Source organism: Argiope bruennichi, chromosome 4 (genome assembly GCF_947563725.1).
Source record: "Argiope bruennichi chromosome 4, qqArgBrue1.1, whole genome shotgun sequence".
Lineage (NCBI taxonomy): Eukaryota > Metazoa > Arthropoda > Arachnida > Araneae > Araneidae > Argiope > Argiope bruennichi.
The window spans coordinates 111,431,872-111,455,297 of NC_079154.1; the positions used below are offsets into that span (position 1 = coordinate 111,431,872).

General features: G+C 30.2%; 1 protein-coding gene across 3 annotated transcripts in view; it reads right to left on the minus strand.

Annotated features, from left to right (window-relative positions):
- Positions 1-23,426, minus strand: part of LOC129967146 (uncharacterized) — a 93,780-nt gene that overhangs the window by 13,411 nt on the left and 56,943 nt on the right. The window contains exon 1 of one of the 3 annotated variants that reach the window (XM_056081838.1): positions 1,190-1,281. The exons of the other annotated variants lie outside the window; for them this stretch is intronic. Coding sequence (XP_055937813.1) covers positions 1,190-1,191 — 2 coding nt within the window. The 5' untranslated portion in view covers positions 1,192-1,281. Of the gene's footprint in view, positions 1-1,189; positions 1,282-23,426 lie in introns of those variants that run through there. 3 annotated transcript variants of the gene reach the window in all.

Sequence of the window (23,426 nt, forward strand, 5' to 3'; positions counted from 1 at the left end):
ATGAATATAATAAAACAAATAATGGAAATCCTTGTTTTATTTCTAAAAATTGCCAAATCGAAAAAATGATTCTGATAATTATTGCCACCAACAATTTTTAATATAAATAATTCATCGTGCGTATAATGTCCTATATAATATTTCGCATCGCCTCCAAAATAAATGGGCCAAATTCAACCAAGTGTTGTTCATTTATTATATAAAACACTAGTAAGAATATTTTCAAATTTTAAAAATTAAATTAATTGAAAAAATTTGACTTTCTTACATTTTGAATTCTTTACCACTATTCGTTTTAATTTCTTTCATATTTTAATACGTCTTTTGACAATACTTTTATTGGTCTTAAAGTAGTGATGTAACCATATAAAACTAAAGTTATTCGCTTAAACGAAGACATAATTTGTAATAATTTTTAAGGAAGACATAATTTAGCAATTATGAACAAAATTTACAGTACAAATATAACAAATTAAATAACTTATGTAGAAAATTAACTATCGATGGTTTTAAAAATCGTCCGGACTATTTCATATTCTAATTTTACTTAAAAGCAGATAATAAAGATCTATGCACTAAAAATTTTAAAAGTTATAATATTATACACAAAAGTAGTTTTTAATTTAAAAATATAATACACGAAAGGAATTTATTTCATAAGAACTCCAAGTATATCAAACAGTATAATATAACGATAAACGCAGAGATAACCGATTCAGTGGCGTTTGTATTAGAAGTTCCCAATAGTACTACATAATTAGGTTTGGAAGTTGATTGGAATCTAATTATGTAGCGCGATTGAGCAACGATATTGAGGATTCATAAAACAAAGAGCTGAAAGTCGATTAAATTATAAGAAGTATGGACAAATTGCCTCTAAAGAAACCGACACCTCAGTCCAGAGACGGATTTAAGCATATTACAGTGTTAGTCAATGCATTATGAGACCTCCCCCCCCCCAACTTCTTATTCAATAAACTGGTCAATTTACTTTTACATTTCAACAGATTTTTAAATTTATTAACATGGTGATGATTCACATCAAGCGGATTTCTTTCTTTTTTTCTCGTTTATGAAATATGTAAAGAAAGTATTGTACATTGTATATGCTCTCAGCACGATTGGGCATAAACCTACAATTATGGAATAAAAATTCAAAAATTGCATGCAAAAAAAAAAAAAAACTTACATTATTCATTTCCAGCAAATGACATGAGCTGCCTAGGCAATATTTTCAAAACTCTGATTACATGGTTAAAACGCTTAACTATTGATTTATTTATTTTGAAGCTTATAGAGTTTGCACTCACTTCAGTTGCTCTTAGCTAACTGTGAAACATAATTTATTTATTACAAAAATAGTTACTCCATAGCATAACAGTGAGCAAAATTCTGCATCATTTAAATTCTGTGTAAATCCTTACATTTCATCGAAGGTATGAATGGCTGGGTTTTCTTAATGGTAGTATCATGACTTGGGATCATAAGGAACTGGATTTGAATCTCCTATTCATTAAAGTCCCACCATACATAAAAATTTGGAACAAATTAAATACATTTTGGTTGTTTTAATTAGATTCAAATCTAGATTAGAAGCTCGATTTTGAGACGGAATTCATAGTTTCAGATCATAGATATTTGTTCGAAACTAGGTCACTAGTCCCCAAATTTCCACGCCAAATCAACGTTAGGATCTTATATCCTCTATGGCAGATTAAATATGTTCTACACTCATATTCTGGTGGAACTTCTCAGAAATTAGATCTCGTGTCCATGATTTTTGAAGCCTTATTAATAGACAGACATGACTTCATATTTGTATTAAACATGCTTCGGCAAGTGTCTTTGGGAGAAAGAAGAAAATTGCCGACTTAGGCGTTGTTCTTGTTTTCTGACCAAGGTTAAAAGGGTGGTCTGCTCCAAAATACACTTCATGTAGTTCCATAACAAGTCTATGATCTAATTACGCTGAATTCATTCAAAATCAAGCGTATGCCTTATGTCTTCGAGATCTTCGTGCAAAATTGATTTCGAACGGTGAAATAATTTGTATTCAGTAGAGTTTTCAATAAATTTTCACTAGCATTTATTGAAATAATACAGTAATACTCCGAATTACCTCTATTCAGACGAAGTTAGGGTGTTCCTCATTTTGTCTTCTTGCTTTGTATATTTTCCACGTTAGACTATGTCAAAGATCGAAAACTCAGAAATAAAAAGAAAACACATCGATTATTTTTTGAAACTAGAGGGAGTGGTCTCCTGACAGATGTGTAATTTCCCTGCTTAAATTTTGGTTCTTCGGCAACTCGTGAATTTTGGCCATAAGTGCTCAAATTTTTATTTTTAGAGTCCTATACATAAGCATTCTGTTCTTTGTAGTGTAAAGCAAGATTTAATCTACAATTTTAATATGTACATTCGAATATGCAGAAAGCCAAAAAATGTACCCTTTGATTTTTTGATTTGATTTGATTCGGAATTTCAAACAAAGCTACACTAGATGCTCCAAATTTTATGTATCTTGCTCTACATTTTGCAGTTATCGGGATTACCGGTATTCGGAACATAGAAACTCCTTATCGCTATAATTCGTTCAAAATTTGAAAGAAATCTACAAATTTTGGTTTAAAATTATATACAAAATTTAACCAGTGTTGCTCAGCAAATTTTTAAGTTATCAAGTTCATAGAGATGAGATAATAATTTTTTAAAAAAGAATTTTTTTTCCAGACATCTGAAACATAAAAATTCGGCGAAATCTCAATTTCGAATCTTTTTCTCAGTACTTTCTCTTTGATATAATACTTTTTCTCACGTATATATGATGAAGAAGAAAAAAATGGAAATGTATTAGAAGAAACTGTTTCAAAAAATCACTCACAAGTAAAAAGAAGTTGTTAACTCGGACTTGCTATTGCAATAGGAATTTTGTATTTATCATATTAGCTAGATGTTTAACAATGTTATAAATATTATATATTTAAATTAAACACTCTACAGAGATGACTCTATGTACAGAGTGCATTAACAAAAAACAAAAGCTGCAAAGCAAATTAACCCTTTGTAGGGCCGTAGGAAATATGCTTCCCACCAAATTTATCAATCTTTATATGAAATTATGTAGGTTGGCATAAGTTCTGACACATTTTTTTAGAAAGACAGAAACTTAGATGCTTCAGTTCTTTATCTCACACAAAATGATGTGTCTGGATTTGTTACTTAATTATTAATTAACCAAATTAATTAATTAATCAAATTAAATTCATCCAATAAGCTAAATGAATCCCTTTTCTTATTCTAATTTCAAGTCTAAAAATATTTTAACGTAATATGACTGGAAAAAAATGGCCCTTTAAAGGGTTAAAGCACATAAAAAGAAAACCCCAAAGAATAATTAATTACAAAGTTCCAATCCATATATAAATAAAATGCAAAATAGTTTAATGAAGTTATATTAACGTCCCGTTTTAAATCAACATTAGGGCTATTTTTGAACGGACCTCGTCATTTTGAATCTCTATCAGATGACGAATACGACACCTGAGCTGGCAACCCCCTCTACAATCTTCTACACCATACCAGCGGGAGGACGTTTGGACCCCAAGGATTTAACGTGCACCAGACCCGCTTACACGACGGTTTTTCGGTGGAATCGGGTCTCAAACCTAAAACTTGAACTTATGGAGGCAATATGAAAAATTTGCTACTGAAGAAACAGATATATCAGTCCACGTTCCATTCGCAAAGCAGCTGATAACTCAAATTGTCTTTGGCAGTCTTAAATTGTCTATATCAACAAAAAAAGTGACAAAATTTAGAGAAAAAAGATTCTAATGAAGAGCATATTTTTGATGGAAGTCAAAGTACAGTACAGTATGTTTTTTGAACACATTTCTTTGCAACATAGTCAGAAATTATTTAAATCTTCTGAATCGAATTTACGTAATAATTCCGCATTTTTGGATGTATCAGAAATTTAATTATAAATAACTAAAATAATAATTAACAAAACCTTGAAATCTCATCACATGTATTTTTTATATATTAGTTTTATTTTAGGACGTTTTTACATCAGCATTTTGCTTCATTAAACTTCTTATTTTCTTGTTGTTAATGGATTTTCGAAGTGGATAAGTTTCAATATGAAGACATTCTTGAGAACACCATACGACCGTATACACGCCTCCTGTTCGTTCGTAGCTTCAGTGTCCAATAGGATAATAATCCACACACATCCATAACTTTTTCTGCCCCCTCCCCGTCATGGGACTATCCTTGAATGATCAAGCTATTCATCAAATTTCTTCCAAGATGACTCTTCAGCTCCGTCCATGATCCTCCTTGACTGGCCAGCCAATCCCTAGTCCTTAATATTATCGAAAAGGACCGATAATCTATGGATCGAGTTGAAGCGTATTCTTCTAGAGAGAAATGCGAAGAATGCCGATGAAACGTTCTCGCAACTTGAGGAAGCATGGAAGAAGATCTCTGCCTTCTTCATCCAAACTCTTCTTGACTCTATTAGGGAGGACGAATATTTTAAGAGCGGTTATTACGTAACCAATATCAGAAAGTCACAAATACAAGTGATCAATATTTTTCAAAGAGGGGTGTGATTCAAATCCTTGATACGATCTTACTGATGATATTTCGATTACAGGTTTTGGATCACGATAGAAAGTAACAATCGATACGATATCACTGAAATTTGCCGGAGCGGTGACTTCACTGTAAAGTTATAATCGATATGATCTGTCCAATGGCAGCTCTCGACAGAAATCTGTGATTGTATTGAAAAGTGAACGGACCGGTTATTGGAATTATCGTATCGTATCATTGAATTGCATATCACTGAAATTAATCGGAGCGGTGATTTCACCGGAAAGTGCGAGGCTTCACTGGAAAGTGCGAAGTCACCGCTCCACTTTACGGGAGGGACTGATATTCGTATTTGATGATGCACTATTCCATACAGATCATTTTTAATTGCTCGTGACATGATTGACTTTGATTACATGTATTCTGTTTAATGCTGGCGCCATCTATTGGTAGAATATAGGATTAAAGTAAACATTTTAAAGAAATGACATATATTTTTAACTCACATTTGCAGAAAATGGTTCACTCTAATAAATAAATTAAATAAATAGTTTTGAGGAACAAAATAAAATTGAAGAAGTAAGCTGAAACAGATAAATTAATTTAATCACACGTTACTTAAATTGGCAATAAATTTTATATTTAATATTAAGTAATAATTTTTAATTAATAATATGATTGAAATAACAGATATTTGGAACGCATATTTAAAAATAACAATAGCAATATTATTTGTTATTCAAAAAATCGTGGTTTATGCATCTTTAGACTCTATACCTCGTAGGTGCCAAGCTGCTTATGATGGCAAAGGATTTACCACCAAGTATTAATAAACCATAATTCACATTTTCATCGATCTTGGCAATTTTGTATACTTCCGACAAACTTCAACTTGTTAAATTTTGCTTATTTTGACTGAAATAATAAATTTGGCAATTTCTATTAAGTTTTTGATGTTTGAATTAGCATTGGTTTATGCATCAAACTAATACCTAAAAGTTACACAACGTATAGCAGTTTTAGTAAAAAAAAAGGTTCACTAATGGGTGAGTTAGAGTGAAAAAATACGAACTTGACACTTTTTTGACAGGTGCTGTATAACAAATCGTTTCGAATATTCTATAACAAAATTACATAGTGTCTAAAAATGCTATCATCTCCCTCCCACTGTAAAATATTCTGGACCTTGTGTAAAGCAGTGAATGTCTTGCATGGCATTGGCTAACAATAGTTACAAAATATTGATTTTCGGCAGGAATCTAGTATTTTTACTGAATTTAAAGCATGACAGTTGCCGATCTTGACACGTGGTTAATACAGAAGACCCGAAAATCGAATATATATTTTGAACGTCTTTTCTCCAACCGATTGACATCATTGTTTGTTTGTTTGTTTCTTATGGCACTTGCCACCGACAAGCCCGCTGTTACGAAGACAGCGATTTAAGCCTGAGGGGGAACGTCTCTTATTTTTTATAGCAGCGCCAACTAGGGCCAAGAGTACGACTTTGCCACTCACGCATCACTCATTCGCTTGCACGACCCCTTTTTACAGGAGGGCACATTCACACATCTCACAGATAGAACAACAGAAGAACAACCATGCCCAAACCGGGACTCGAACCCGGGACGCCCAGATCACGGGGAAGACGCGCTACCCCTATGCCAGGACGCCGGCGATTGACAGCATAATTTGACGCAGAGCTACAGTTGCAGTCACAGAATTGCATGCTAAATTTCATTTATTTAAGTAGCAGAACTTTTGAGTTATTGCGTTTTCATGCACGAGAAAATAAAAAATCGGTAGATGATTAACCCTTTGACAAATCTGGTTCAAAATTCGATACAAATTCACAATTTAGATGCGAAATATATGTACGACATTTTACGTCTTCTGAATAGATTTCATTCAAATTTTCTTAGAAATTCAAAATTTGTTAGTTGCTGTCATTCAAAATTTGTAAGTTGTTATCAAATTCATAACCTAAATTTCATCCACCTAGCTTAAAATATTTTTTGAGTCATTGTGTTAAAAGAAAAAAAAAAAAAAGATATAATTCGAAAGATATGTATTACGAACTCGTAGATGTTTGAAATTTGGAAATTCGCCAAAAACTCAAATTCGAATTTTTTGACCATTACAATACATTATCTTTATATATTTCGTATACGAAAAGTAAAATTGTTAATAAATTGCTGTGAAGAAATTCTGCGAAAGAAAAAGAAAAACACTGCAACGTTAAGAGAATTAAATATAATGAAGTTCTTAATATCCAAATAAAGGCATCTTATGAGATACATTTACACTATTTATTTTTATATTAATTTTTTATCGATATTTAAGAAAACTGCATTCTTTGTTATACACTTTTCTTCTAAACACTTGCTTTTAATTAATAAAAATTCATATGTATTTTTATTTGAAACTAGAATAAGCCTTTCATGATTTTCGTCAGGCTTGCCTATCATGTAACTTCTGGGCTTTATTTTTCTTTATGTGAAATCAATGCACACGCAACTTTTTCTCTTTTATTTGAAACTATCAAATAAAGCAGACTATTGCTTGTATATGCTACTGTTTAATTGCTACCTGATATTGACTCATTTGGTCATCTAACAAGTAGATAAATTTCTGAGTCTTGTGCGGAATGTTTTTTTTTCTTTTTTTTTCAGATTTCTTCTTAAATAAAAGTGCATATGAAATGAATTCGCATGTTCTAGATAGACAATATTCAATCAACTGCAACATAATCCCACCAGTATCTTAGATCGCTAGTGTAATTTTTAAAAATAACTAATTTTATAATTTCCAGAACTTTGTCCAGAGAACTATAAATCAGAACTTGGAGGATTATAATAATAATAATTGGGAATTTAAAAATTTTAAAGGAATATTTTGTAATAATAGCAAGCATGGTTGAATGAGAAGTTCTATAACTAAGAATATGACTTATACAAGAAATAGAAAATTTTTAGTTTCTTTTTTTAGTTTTTATGCAGTTTTTAGTCATTCGTTTGCAATAACCATTGAAGAATTGAAAGCCTCTTTTGTTGGCTAAGAGATGTCAGCGATTGAAAAAAGCTGTTTCTCGAAATCATTTATCTCAATGCATATTTCATGAGTGCATCCTGCTTACTCAAGCCAGCCATTGCATGATGCTTTCGTATTGTCAGCACCCGCCCTTCTTTTCCCTTAGACCATTTTAAAACATCTTTTGCGAAAGGAGAAACGAAAATCTATTATTCTCAAGTTCCATTCAGCTTTCTATTTAAGTTCATTCAATATATTTTAAGCCATGAACTTAAAATTTGTCATAACAGTTTTTTGTTGCCGAAATCAGTTTTATTTTACGAATCCCCATTTTATATCTGGCCATTTTAATTTTTATGTCTTTATTTTGATTAAACACTAACTTATGTACTCGATATTGCTAGAAATGGAAATATTTTCATGCCTTTTGTTAATAAAAGATTAATTAATTGTGGCGAAACCTTCACTAAAATGTACCTTTTCCTCTTTTATTTGAGCAAAATTTGAAGCACATCTATTTATATTTAAAGATCTTATGTGAACGAAAAATCAGGCCGAATTTGTGAATAGTCATTTGGCAACAACTAGCACATTTGGATTGTTTAAATGCATGCCTCAATAAGTAAATTAAGTCAATGCCTTTTTTTTTTTGAGTAAAGAATAAAAAAATGAGATAAAGTTCAACAATTTCACTCATAAATCGAAATCGTTAAAACCCCAAAATTAGGGCAAATGTTGAAGAATTATTCACAAGGTGATACTGTCAGAATGAGCGAAATAGAGGTCTAAAGTTTTTTTTTGTGTAAAAAGCGAAGTTTCCGAATTACAGTAGCATCTACAATTAATTTCATCATTTTGAAATATAGTTAACCAATTAGAATGCTCTGTCAATATTGTCAAGTCGATCGATCAATCGGTTACTATCAATTAAAAAAAATGTAAAGCGATTTCAAGAATTTTTTTAATAATGTATATAATGCTTTTTACAATAAAATATTATGATCCGTAGAAGATAAAATACTTTTATCATTGGTTTTGAATTAAAATGTGAGTTTATATTATTTTTAAATCGTGTAGATTCTCGAAAAAATTACGTAAGTTATAAAAGCTTTCAAACCATTTATGAAAACCCAAACGATGTTTAAAAATTTCTGGAAGTTAATTTATTTTATACGTTATAAAAACTTTTTAAAGAATAATGGAATTCAAATCATCAATATTATTGAACATTTTTATAACATTTTCATTCAATAGGAATGGTATTATTAAAGACAAAAATTTTTTTTGGAAAAGAATAGAAACTTAATAATGTATTATAGAGAAAAGTAATAACATATTATACGGGAAGATATAGATAATAAAAAAATGGAAGATTTAATTGAAATAGACGTTTTAATACAGAAATATTTATTTAATTGTGACGAAAGTTTTTCTAAAATCATTCTTGTGATTCATAATATTTGTGAGCAAAAGTTGAAAAAAATTCATTAAGTATTTTGGATTTGAAAAAATAAGTTAGCATTATTCTATTCTAAAAAATAGAAGTGTAATTATATACATAATAACTGAAAATTCGCGGCTAAAGTAATAATCATGAAATATTGGAACTGCCAGCGCCATCTGTTTTCTGCCATCGCTTTGAGGAGATTAAAAAAGGAAAAACTATAAAATTGCTTTGGATGGCAGCTGCCGGTGCCATAAAATATGTGGAAATAAAATTTTTTTTACTCTTGGTGAGATGATGAAATCTCACAAAAGGCGATTTTAAATTCGTGGAAGCTATAATTTTATTGGATTCTTTTGGTTCAAGAATTTCTTCTCGAAATTAAAATGGGTTGTTGGACGTTTTTAATTTTATATTGTAGTGAAGGATTCAGGTCGTGTTTTCATTCCTTTATTTCCGTTTCATATCAATTAAACTGAATGAAAAATTAAATATTTTATTCTTTCAATCTGGTCACTTGTTTATCCTATTTCAGATATTAGAGATTGGAGAGCAAGCAACATTGCTATAATTTCATTGGATTCTTTTGGTTCAAGAATTTCTTCTCGAAATTAAAATGGGTTGTTGGACGTTTTTAATTTTATATTGTAGTGAAGGATTCAGGTCGTGTTTTCATTCCTTTATTTCCGTTTCATATCATTTAAACTGAATGAAAAATTAAATATTTTATTCTTTCAATCTGGTCACTTGTTTATCCTATTTCAGATATTAGAGATTGGAGAGCAAGCAACATTGCTATAATTTCATTGGATTCTTTTGGTTCAAGAATTTCTTCTCGAAATTAAAATGGGTTGTTGGACGTTTTTAATTTTATATTGTAGTGAAGGATTCAGGTCGTGTTTTCATTCCTTTATTTCCGTTTCATATCATTTAAACTGAATGAAAAATTAAATATTTTATTCTTTCAATCTGGTCACTTGTTTATCCTATTTCAGATATTAGAGATTGGAGAGCAAGCAACATTGCTATAATTTCATTGGATTCTTTTGGTTCAAGAATTTCTTCTCGAAATTAAAATGGGTTGTTGGACGTTTTTAATTTTATATTGTAGTGAAGGATTCAGGTCGTGTTTTCATTCCTTTATTTCCGTTTCATATCAATTAAACTGAATGAAAAATTAAATATTTTATTCTTTCAATCTGGTCACTTGTTTATCCTATTTCAGATATTAGAGATTGGAGAGCAAGCAACATTGCTATAATTTCATTGGATTCTTTTGATTCAAGAATTTCTTCTCGAAATTAAAATGGGTTGTAGGACGTTTTTAATTTTATATTGTAGTGAAGGATTCAGGTCGTGTTTTCATTCCTTTATTTCCGTTTCATATCATTTAAACTGAATGAAAAGTTAAATATTTTATTCTTTCAATCTGGTCACTTGTTTATCCTATTTCAGACATTAGAGATTGGGGAGCAAGTAACATTGCTATAATTTCATTGGATTCTTTTGATTCAAGAATTTCTTCTCGAAATTAAAATGGGTTGTAGGGCGTTTTTAATTTTATATTGTAGTGAAGGATTCAGGTCGTGTTTTCATTCCTTTATTTCCGTTTCATATCATTTAAACTGAATGAAAAATTAAATATTTTATTCTTTCAATCTGGTCACTTGCTTATCCTATTTCAGACATTAGAGATTGGAGAGCAAGTAACATTATCTCATAAAAAAATTTCATAATAATTCCGAGAAAGCTCCTATTTTTTTAAAAACATGTTTTAATACCATTTAAATATTCATAACTATTATTTGGCATACTTTAATTTCCAATTGGAGTGAATGAAAAAATAATATAAAGGAAAATTTAACCTCTAATCTAAAACAACATAGCAAAATAATATTTTGAGCTTGATTTGTCTATTTTTACATTAATTTTATAAATTTAATTCTTAATTAACATAATGATAACGTACAGACAAAAATCTATTAAATATCGTCAATCGTATGTGTATACCGCTTGAATATGAATGCGCAGAATTCTAAAGAATGATAGTAAAATAAATACTAGGCGCCTTTGGCGATCGATTGTTCGCCCACCGTATAATAGCATTAATTTATCAATGGAAATCACTTTTTATCACTCCAAATGACGATGCTAATTTAAATTTTATTTCCACAATAAACATAAATCATTCTTATTAATAAACATAATAAAATTAATAACATTAATAAACATTCTTATTAATAAACATTCTTATTAATAAATCATTCTTATTAATAAACATTCTTATTAATAAATCATTCTTATTAATAAACATTCTTATTAATAAACATTCTTATTAATAAACATTAATAAACATTCTTATTAATAAATCATTCTTATTAATAAACATAATAAAATTAATAACATTAATAAACATTCTTATTAATAAATCGTTCTTATTAATAAACATCAATAAACATTCTTATTAATAAATCATTCTTATTAATAAATCATTCTTATTAATAAATCATTCTTATTAATAAATCATTGTTATTAAAAAACATTCTTATTAATAAACATTCTTATTAATAAATCATTCTTATTAATAAATCATTCTTATTAATAAACATTAATAAACATTCTTATTAATAAATCATTCTTATTAATAAACATTAATAAACATTCTTATTAATAAATCATCCTTATTAATAAACATTCTTATTAATAAATCATTCTTATTAATAAACATTCTTATTAATAAATCATTCTTATTAATAAACATCAATAAACATAAATCATTCTTATTTATGCGTGCAATGTGAAGAAATTAACGAAATCCATCTCGTTACCGAGGCTTGAAGCTGTTTTAAGGTGTGTTTTTTTATTTAATTTATTTTGCAATATTTCTCTAAAATAGACAAATAATAGGCACGGGGGGAGGAATAGTCGCTGCTGCATTTAAACGTTATGAAGTTCCAAATGAAGTAAAAACAAGCAAAAAACTACCAATGGTTTGGGATGGGAAAGGGGTCCTAGTTTTTTTTCCTATAGGGAATATACTGTGATCTTGTATTTTTTTATATTCAGCGCTATAATATTTATTTGATAAATGATTGGAGGGAGGTAGTCAGGAGACCATTGACGCATGCAAATGTCATGAACTTTCAAAGAAATAAATATTAATGAAATCAGTACAGTGAGTATGGTTGGAGAACTCGATGGAGGTTTTCCTTTATAAATTGATAACGTCTACAAAGAAAGTAAAGCGAATTGGTGTTTTTTTTCAATTTATTTAGAAAATAGAAATCAGAGGGAGGCAGCGATCAGTAATAAAATTTTTAAGAATTAAAAGTTGGCAAAATCGGGGACAATGCTTGTCATGGGGTAGTCATAAAAATTATTAGAGACATATTTAGAGATCATGTGTTTTCATATAAAATAAAAGCTATCAAAATCGAACTAATGCTTGATGTTGTAAACTACTTATTTGGTTTTACTATTTATTTTAGATACATAAATTCTAATTTGAACAATATCCAATAAATCTAATAATCAACGAAATAAACATTCATGCAGTATAATATGAATGAAGAATGCCAATATGAATAAATTTGGTACATAATAGGCAATATGTGCTATTGGATTTTGACAGATTGATGCGTTTTTCTACCTCTGTAAACATTTTCTTGATAATCTATACTTTTTGAACGGGGTGTTTTAAATGTATAAAAATAATATCAAGCATATATATATATATATATATATATATATATATATTGAGAATGATAGTGACAAAAGAACAATGTTTATCATCTGGAGCAAAGGCGCTTCTAGTGTCCTTTATTTCATATTGCGTACGAAAATTATTCTTTCGCAAGTGAAAAAGGATTCATTTAGGTGCTCTTTTTCCATAGGGAATATACTGTGAAATAGTATTTTCGAACCTCCTTCTGGAAATGAGTGATGGTAGGAAACATTCAAACACTGATGTTATATCTAAGTGGTATATGTCCACGTATGAAATAAAAATTGTCGAAATAAAACCAATGATTAATAGGGAGGGCTTGTTCTTTTGTCTCGCTGTTTGTTTTAAACACATAAACAAAATCTTGCTATTCACACAAAAACACAAGCGTTATCATTTAAAAGCTAAGATTTTGAATTTTAAAGTGGTATGAAGATGAATTTTGCCCCCAAAATATATTTTTAAAAAATTATTACTTTTTTTAAGTTTTATAGGGGAGCAAATTATATTTTTCTATAATATTTTGATATCTATCGATAAAAAGAATGCTAAAATTTCTATATATTGGTAATTATTTAAAATAGTGAAAAACTACTCGAAGTTCACACTCTAATTTTTAAAGTATATTTGTGCCAAATTTCATAGCTCTAGGTTCAGCGTTTGGAAACATGAAGACAAACAGACTTTCTTCCCTATTATTAGTAGAGATTTATATATATCTTAAGTTGAATGCTTTTGTAATAATTACGAATCATATAATGTATTTAAGGCAGAATGTATTTAAGAAAGTTTGTATAAGAATGTATTTAAGGCAGTGAGTGAATCTCTTTTCTAGATTGTGAATAATTTAAATTCAATTATCTAAATTTTTCTACTTTCTCAATGACAAAGAACAACAGTGTGCAACAGCATATTTTCTAAAAGGAACAATGTGCAACAGCATATTTTCTAAAAACAACAATGTGCAACAAATCTGTTTGGGAGGGGGGTGAAACAAATCCGTGCTTGAGAACATTCTGGAAATAAAATAGTAGGTATCAACATAAAATATTGTTTTTAGATATTTTTAAATTATAAAATTAAAGATTAAGACATTGTATGTAAAAGATAAAAAACCACCTCAACATGTGATTCGAGAGATAGTAGCGACTAAAATAAAGATTATTTAAGCTGTCAAAACATATAAGAATTGAAAATTCACTCAAAACAACTAATGCATGCAACAGGTTCATTCCTGTCTAATTCGCGTAAATTCACTCGAAGACCGAAACAAGCTCAGTCATGTCTAATTTAAGCAAATTCATTCGACGACATCAAATTCAAAAGGGAAACTCAACTCTCCCCAAGCTCGAGGAATATGCAGGACAGCAAATCACATTTTCCTTCTCATTAACTAGAGTGGAACCATCTCGAATTTATCCATCTCCCCTTCACAAACTGTCTCCCTGCTCATCATCCCCCACTTCCACCCTGAGATATGGCTCCCCGTTTCGCCATTTCCTTAGTATGTGGCTGGCGGAGAAGGAAAAGTGAAAAAAGGTCAGCCTAAACGATGAAATATTTCTCCTGAATAGGGTTGTTGCTTAAGGCAGTTATTTCTTGGAGGGGATCTTTGATAGCTTGTTTTGTGCCAGACGAGAATTGTGGAGATTTAAGGCCAGCCGTCTCTTTTTCTTTGGCAATTTGTTGCGAATTTTTGGAGACATCTACTGGTGGGTAGATATACTTATTAGATCGTGTTGCTTTGTTATTTGGCTGGTGGTTGTGTTTTATTTGTCAGCAAGCATATTGAATATATCAATATATTAAATGGTAAGAGTACAGACAGTGCATGATGCACTTTGCCGTTGCATGTTACTCAAAATATTGTAGGACATTTTGGGAATTTGTTGCGAATTTTTGGGGACATCTACTTGTGGGTAGATATACTAATTAGATCGTGTTGCTTTGTTATTTGACAGGTGGTTATGCTTTATTTGTCAGTAGGCATACTGAATAGGTTAATATATTGAATGGAAGAGTACAGATGTATTTTGCAGTTCACATCACCCAAAATACTAAAATACACTTTGCTTATAAATGCACAAAACTAACAACATGTTTGTTACTATAAGAATTTTAAATTGAAAAGATTTAAATTGTCGATTTTGGATTCTTTTAACGTTAACCTTTGTTCATCAGAATGAACTCTTAAACTGTTTTACTTATTCTTCTTTCTAATTAGATGATATCTTAATTATTTCAATTTAATCAAAGAATTAATGATTTATTTTATATCATGTTTTTAAAAATGTACAAGTTTTCGGTTTTTTAGACTCATGATTGTGCAGTGTCCAAGTTTATAAACAATATTAGACAAAGGTTCGGTATTTATAAATAAGCAAATATGACAAAGGTAAGAAATCTGATCAATTGCACTTGAGAAATAGTTAATACACTCCTAATATGTAATAGAATTCGTAATTTTTACAAATTTGTTTGGTTGCTAAATTAAAAATGTTTTTTTTTTTTTTAAATCTACTTGTCTATTTATCTAAATACAACATCCAAGTTCATAAGCAATATTAGACAGGCCCTCGATATTTATAAATATTATTTTAAATAAGTAAATATTATGGAAAACGTAGGAATTTAACCAACTACAGTGGAAAAACTGTTAATACAATTCCAATTTTTAATAGAATTCGTAATTGTTACACATTTATTTGGATGTTAAGCTAATAATAATGTTTCAGTCTACCTGTCTCTTTTTTTTAAAATACAGTTACAGTTAAAGTAAACAAATGTTATAGCATTACAAAAGGCCAGGAAAATCTTTTAGTTCTTAAACAAAGCACCTAAGCAAGGTAATACAATGTCAAATTAGTTCAGGTCACACAATCAGTGCTTCCCATTATGCTGTCTGGCCCTGTATCTTGTTATTCGCTTTGTAAATGGGGAATTCTGGGGAATATTCACGTTTTTATTGTTGTTTTCCAGTAATTAGTATAGATTGTGTGCAAGTTCTGTTTAATACAAATGTTATTTTTCAAGAAAAATAAATGTAAAATAATGATATGTGTTGTTAGTGATAAAATATTTTAAAGTAAATTTAAATATTTCTATCCAATAAGTCATAATGGATAGAATATTAAAGCATGAATCATTTCGGAAAGCTTGGCCATCTGATGAAATTGCGCTAGGTCATCGCATGTAGATGAGTTCGGGGAAAAATTTACATAAGATACTGATTCTCGCGGTTTAAATATAATATTGTAGAGTGACGATACACTTTATAGCTTCATTATGATGTAGATGAAAATAGTTGACAAGTTTCAGGAGCAGTTATTTAATTATTTTCTAAGTTCCACATTTCACAATCAGGAAAAAATGGACGACTCTCACTTAGAATACAATCTAATAATGACCCCCAAGAAGGAACATGGGAATTATACCTTGATGTTAATAAATTTTTTTATGTTACTTTTGTGACACTTTCTTATGTTAAAATTGTGTGAATTTTCATATCCTATATGATAATGTGGTGAAAGCTTATAAGCCAGTTAACAGCTACGCTACGCGGGCAATTGCTTTTGTATTGTGGTCCTGTTATTCGGCTGCAAACCACAAGACCCAGGTTCTATCCTCGCCCATACTAATCCATTACGATAACATTACACTATTATAATTTATTCAAAATGTAATCGATTGTTAATTTCCATTTAAATGAAATTTTGATTTCCTATCCATGGCGCCACTTGATAGAGAAAGATCTGATGTGAGAAAATAATTCCAAGAAGAAAAGGTACAATATGAAGTAGTACACGAATAGAAGCTATTATTGCTGAAGATGAAGAAGAAGCTAATAATTTTTTAATCAAATTAATTCTAAGGAGATAAATTCTAAGGAGATAAATTTACATTGATTTATTTAATTAAAATGTAAATTGAAACTAAAGTGGGTTTTTTTTTTCGAAACACAATAAAAATTTGTGTATTTCTTTTAAAATTTTCCAAGAAAAGGTGAAGGAAAATCTAAGAAGGACCATTAAAAAAATACCAGAATTAAAATTGTTTCGCTATTTTAACGATTTGATTTAAATTATATAAATATATTCAATAAGGATAATTTATTTTTCTTCTATTCTCTTTGACAAATATTTAAAGAAAAAGAAAATATTTGCTAAAGAAGAATAACAGTAAAAATCGCATCTTCATATTCTATTTAATAATTTAAAGAATAAGTAAAATTTTCAAATGTTTAAAATTCATTAACATCATCTGAAATTATAAGCATAATAATATAAAATCTCGAAACTTTTATTTTCAAACCCTTATCACCGCCAAGCTGAATTATTACCATCATTCCATTTTGGCGCCAAAATTCTTCACTAAGTTGGCGATTTTTTGGTTCCGGTTTCATATTAGAGAAATTTCACAAAACAATAGATGGATTCACATTATTATACTGAGCGCCTAAAGTAAGTGGTTATTGCATTTTTAAACGAAAGCTCTTCATTCTCATTAACAATCTCATTTAAGAACATTTCCTTGGACAATGTACTTAAAAGTATTTCATTTTAATAGTTTCATGGAACTTGGTTCTAATAATGATCTCATTTGAAAGTCTAAATAGATTGTAATTTACGAAAAAAAAGGATAAGAGGAAATGAGAAGTTCAATTCATTGTGTGCCAACTTTCCAAAATTAAGACAGGAACAAAACTCGGGATGTGGTGGGGGTTGGAGTTTCATTTAATGTCCATTCAAATTCTAAGAAGTTTAACAGCATGGGAAATAGATCATCCAAAAGTCACTGTGTATTCATAGCACACAATGGACAGCCACAACAAAAGGAGATCCAAGTCGTCAAAAAACTGTCTCCTCTTTTTAAAAAAGTGGATAAAAAAGAAATATATTTTGTAAACTCCATAAAAAAAATTACTTTTTTCCGGGATGAAATCAAAATGGTCCTATCCAAATCTCAGCGTGAAATTTTCATTTCATTTGTACTGCTTTTTCCTGGAAGTGGTCCAAGAGAGGACATTTATATGCTGATTGATATTGAAATCATGAACACGATGGGATGTACTTCTATTATATAAAAAAAGTACAATTTTCAGTTTGTCACTCGAACATTTAGATATTTTTTGTTGATGTATTCTATGACACTTTCATCCAAATAAAATTAGAAATAAAATAAAAATGAGAGATGAAACATTCGAGAATTTGATTGATATTTAACAGTCATCGATAGTAGACTGTTATTTGTTATCTAACAGCTAAGATGCAATAAGCAAAGAAGAAAACAATAGGGGAAAAAAAACTGTACTTGAAAGATGCGGATGGATTGTACGAGAAAATATTTAAAGCATTTTTTTTTTTCGCCAGAAAATTTATTAGAAGTCCAGCTAACAAATACTTTTAATGAAAATATTTATTTTAAATGAAGGCTATGAAAAGAAAAGAATTAAATATATCACATATATAAAGCATTATTTGTTGGATTATTATTATTATTATTATTTTGGATCGCATTAGAAGATTTCTGAAAATGAAACAACTTTTTTATCGGAATGTTTAAGTTTATACTGACAGGACATCTTTCTTTTCAAACATTAATAGTAGAATCATTTATTTCTATTATGTTCGTTTCGTATGTAATATTGATTATAAAAATATACACTGATGTATTTTTAAATTTTTTCTGCAAACCGTTTTTTTTTTTGTCGAATTTTGTAATTTTATAACTGGGACAATTTTAAATATACAACAGATGTTTTGTTTTATGCATTTAACTGATAAATAATGTATTTCTAATTTCATGTCTCATTTTAATCAGGATTTTTTTTTACCATTGATATTTAATTTTATTAAAAGTTCTTCATTCATAATTTTTACTTTTTTGTGTACGAAGTATAAAAATAGTATTATAATGTCAAAAAGAACTAGAACTCAAAATTTTTACAAACCTTTATGTTTCATACCACCCTAAGTTAAAAAAAAAGAAAGAAAAAGAAACATCTTCAGAATTATGTCTGTCTATTAACTCAAAAATGCTTTAAGCCAGAAGAATGAAATTTAGAATCTAGTTTTAAAACCAAATTTGTAGATTTTCATCAAATTTTGAATGAAATGTGTTTAGAAAAAGTCTGCCTGCTCAAGTAAAAATGAACTCAATAATTATGAAACGTAAAAAGCTAGATAGATGAAATTCGGTACACAGGCTTAAAATATAAAAATATAATTTAATTAAATTACAATTTGTTATTTAAATTAATTAATTAAGTTCAAATGTAATTTCTTACAAATGCCACTATAAGTGTACAAACTTCATATTTCAATCAGGTCGTTTATATGTAGGTGAATTCTATTGTGGGAACTCAAATCTTAATATTTATACATTAAGCATTGACAATAAATATGTTTTAATATGGATACTTTAGAGAAGCAAATGAATTGGAGAGGTAGAGATTTAAACCTTTTATGTGTTGGATATAAAAACTGTACGATTAAGAAATATATGCGCTTTACATTTATACACGTATGTAGAACAAATAAACATATTCGAAGTCGCAGGTCCTGTGGTCAACTGCAGTTATCTAAATATGATTAAAATTTTTTGTTGGAACCTAATTTTACAATGTCGAATGTTTGAATTATGGAGCATCGGCAAAATACCAGATTCCGAAAGGTTCACCAATTCATGCGCTGCCAATCTGAGTCCTACAGAATTGTGAATGGCAAGAACTATGAGCAATTATTGTGATACTAAACAAGTGCTTGTAAGGTTACACGAATAAAGTACCACAAAATAAAGGCTTCCCATCTATTGTTAATTAATCATATCTGCGCCATAATGTGTCTTCAAACAAGTCCGGTTGGCATTTCTGGCCTTATGTGTTGGCCTGATTTCCATGCTTTCAATCTAAAATAATATTTTAATAAACATTTCTTAACACGTTTTCTATTTCGGTTTATTCTTGCAATTCATTCGGATCATTTATCTAATTATATGATTGCTGTCTTTAAATGTAGACGCAAAAGGATCATTTAATTAAATAATGTATATAAATTAATTAGGTAACAGTTGTTAATCAGTCAAATTATGCGGTAGCTAGTGTGTTAAAATCTTTTAACACATTTCAATACAATCATATTATTAATTGTTTTATTTTATCTTTTACAAAATTGATTTGAATTTCAGTAAAAAAAAATAGAATACTAATGTTGTTGTTGTTTCTATGGCACTTGCCATGGACAAGCCCGCTGTTCCAAGGAAGCGATTTCAGCCTGTGGAGGAAGGTCTTTTTTTTTTTTTTTTTTTTTTTTTTCAGTAGCGCCAACTAGGGCCAAGAGTACGACTTTGCTACTCACGCATCACTCATTCGCTTGCACAACCCCTTTTTACAGGTGGACACATTCACACATCTCACAGATAGAACAATGGAAAAACAACCATGCCGAAACCGGGACTCGAACCCAGGACGCCCAGATCAAGGGGAATACGCGCTACCCCTATGCCAGGACGCTGACAGAATACTAACGTACAAAACCACAATAAAATCTTTCGTTTAAAATATTAATTTAGTTATTCAAATAACTTCCTAAAGACTCTAATTTAAAGACCTCATTAACACATTCTAGTCGAGTAGGTTTTAATATAAACTTTAATCTTGGTTGGCACTTAAAAGATACTTCGCATATTAATACAAATTAATAATAAGTGCTTCAAAAATACTAAAAAAGAAAATGATCCAGGAAGAACGATTATAGTTACTTAAACTAACGGCCCGTTATTCGCGAAGCGGAGATCGCCAAGTATTAAACTATCATGTTCATGAAAAGATGCCAAGAGACATAACCGCTCGTCGTAAATTGGTCGCTACTTCAAAAAAAAGCTGAATAATAAAAAGCGTCGCCAAAGTGATAAAAGTGCTTTTGCAAAAGAGAAAAAAAAAAAAAAAAGGTACCTTGTTTGCGGAATTGATAACTTTGTATAGTTAATGTTAAACGGTCGTTAAGTTGTTTTCTGTTTAACAATGCTACTAGAAAGGCAGCATTTATTGTAATATTACTATTTATCTTTTTTTTTCGCTTCATAAAATCTGTTTCCTTTTTCTGTGATGTCGCTTTTTTTTTTAACTTTTCAAAATGTTTATCTTTAATGATGCCTCATGGATGAAAGGATTATGAATATTTCTCGTAAAAAATACTTCAAAAGCTGGGAGATTGTTAGAGAACTATTTCAGCTAGAAAGCTGTTTTAAAGAATGGCAATAAAAAATGCAACTTAAAAATGACACCAAGATTAAAAATAACATTTTTATAAAAGTTTTATTTGAGACATACTTTTCAAACAGTTATACATTGCTCTATTTGTAAAGGAGAAGTTCTTTTGCTGTAAATTTCTGATTAAGACTGTCTCTAGTCAGTTTATTTCGGACAGGGTAAACAGATAGCTGAACTGAAATAGGAAGTAAGTAAGTCGATTAGAAAGATATTATTATTCTGTTTGCCATATAAATAAATTTTTTAGAATAAAAATTTTGTGAATTAAAAATATTAAGTGTAATTTGTTTGAGAGTTTCGATCTGGAGCCAGGTGGTTATAAATAAATAAATAAACATATTTTTTCCAACGAAGATATTGTAATTAAAATTAAAACAAGTAATTAAAATGTGAATAAAGTTAAATAATGCTTTAAAATGTGAATATAAATTGATAAATTTATAAAAATTAGGAAGTTCATAATATGCATTACTTTGGAAAGAAAATAAATAAATAATCTAAATCCACCCTTGGTTATGAAGATAATTTAGGTATTTTGATGTATATAATTCTATTTGATAGGCAAAATCAAGCCATTAAAAAAACGATTACATAGTAATATGGTGTAATACTATGGTGTAGTCAACCATCTAACTCTCCGACCCGCCACAAAGGCACACGGATTTAAAACATAAAAACTGAATGACCGGACCGCCGCAACAGCAACATTGGCGGGAACTGTGGTTGAGTCCTAAGGACCGTCACTGGCCACGGTACAACCCTCCCCGAAGGAAGTATGTCCCGTCATCGATGGGGGGAGTCAGATCCCTCACCTATTAGTGTACCCTCCAGGGTGGCGAGATCCAACCACCATGCCGGAAGCATCTCATCCTCATTTCGAGGTGCCCCCCGGGGGTTAATACTATGGTGTAATAAGTAATACTTTCTAATTAAAAACATTTATTATTTAAGAAATAACTACGTTCCTAATCACCTAATTTTGCAGTTGTATGTTCTGCAAAGCATTTGAACGATTTTTGCATCTTGCGCATGATGCATTCTGCACACGTTAATGAAAATAGCGTATTCATATGTACATTGAGAAGACAAAAATCTTGAGATATCACCTAATAACCTGTTAGATTTTATTTTGCCTGGCAAAATCCAGCAACTTGACGTATCATGGACTCAACAAGTCGAATCATCCTCTGCATAAATATCGAGCCATGTAGTCCTATTGATGTCCATAATTGCGTAAGTATTGCCGGTGTAGGATTTTGTGCAAGAGCTGACTTCATGATTATGTCCCATAAATGTTTGACGAGATTCATGATGGGCGAACTAGAAGGTCAAATCATTTGCTGGAATCGCTTATAATGTTCTTCAAATCCATCGCGAACAGTTGTGGTCACGTGACATGACGCCTTGTTATGCTTAAAAATTATCTACATGAAGCCATTGAATAGCTGCAAGTGGCCTACAAATAGTTGAACATAATAATTTTCAGTCATTGATCGGTACAGTTAGATTAGAGCATTCAATCGATTCCATGGAAGAAAAAGGTACTGTGCAAGGTGGAGCCATCATCAGCTTGTACAGTACCTTATTGATTACTTAGGACCAAGGCTTCTTGAGGTCTCTGCTACACACCATCAGCTCTTACTATTTCAAATCATGAGTCATCCGCTCAAGGAATAGTTTTTCAGTCGCCTAGGATCTAACTGATATAGTCACGAGCCCATGAGAGGCACTGCTGGTGATGCGTTGCTGTTAGAAAAGGCACTCGAATCGGTCTTCTGCTGTCTTAGTCCATTATAATCAAATTTTGCATTGTTCGAAAAGACACACTCTTCGTAAGTCCCACATTGATTCCTGCGGTTGTTTCATGAAGTGTTGCTTGTCTGTTAACACTGACAATTCTACACACACGTCGCTGGTCTCGGTCATTAAATGCAGATGGTCGGCCACTGCGTTGTTCATAATGGGAGGGTACACCTGAAATTAAGTATTCCTGCTATACTCTTGACACTGTGAACTTTGGAATGTTGCCTAACGATTTCTGAAACGGACTGTACTATACATTAGCTCCGACTACTATACTGCGTTCAAAATCTGTTAATTCCTGTCCGATCATGTCAGATACCTTTTCACATGAATCAAGGGAATGCAAATGAAGGTCGTGTCAGTGCACTGCCTATTTATATATTTTATATAAATGCGATACTACTTCTGTCTATATATTTGAATATTGCTATCCTACGAGTTTTGTCATCTCAGTATGAATGGCACAGCTTATGTATGTATATAGTTTTCGAATTCATTGCGTATACTGCAAAAAAACTGTATGAATCCACATTACAGCATAAAACGATTACCAA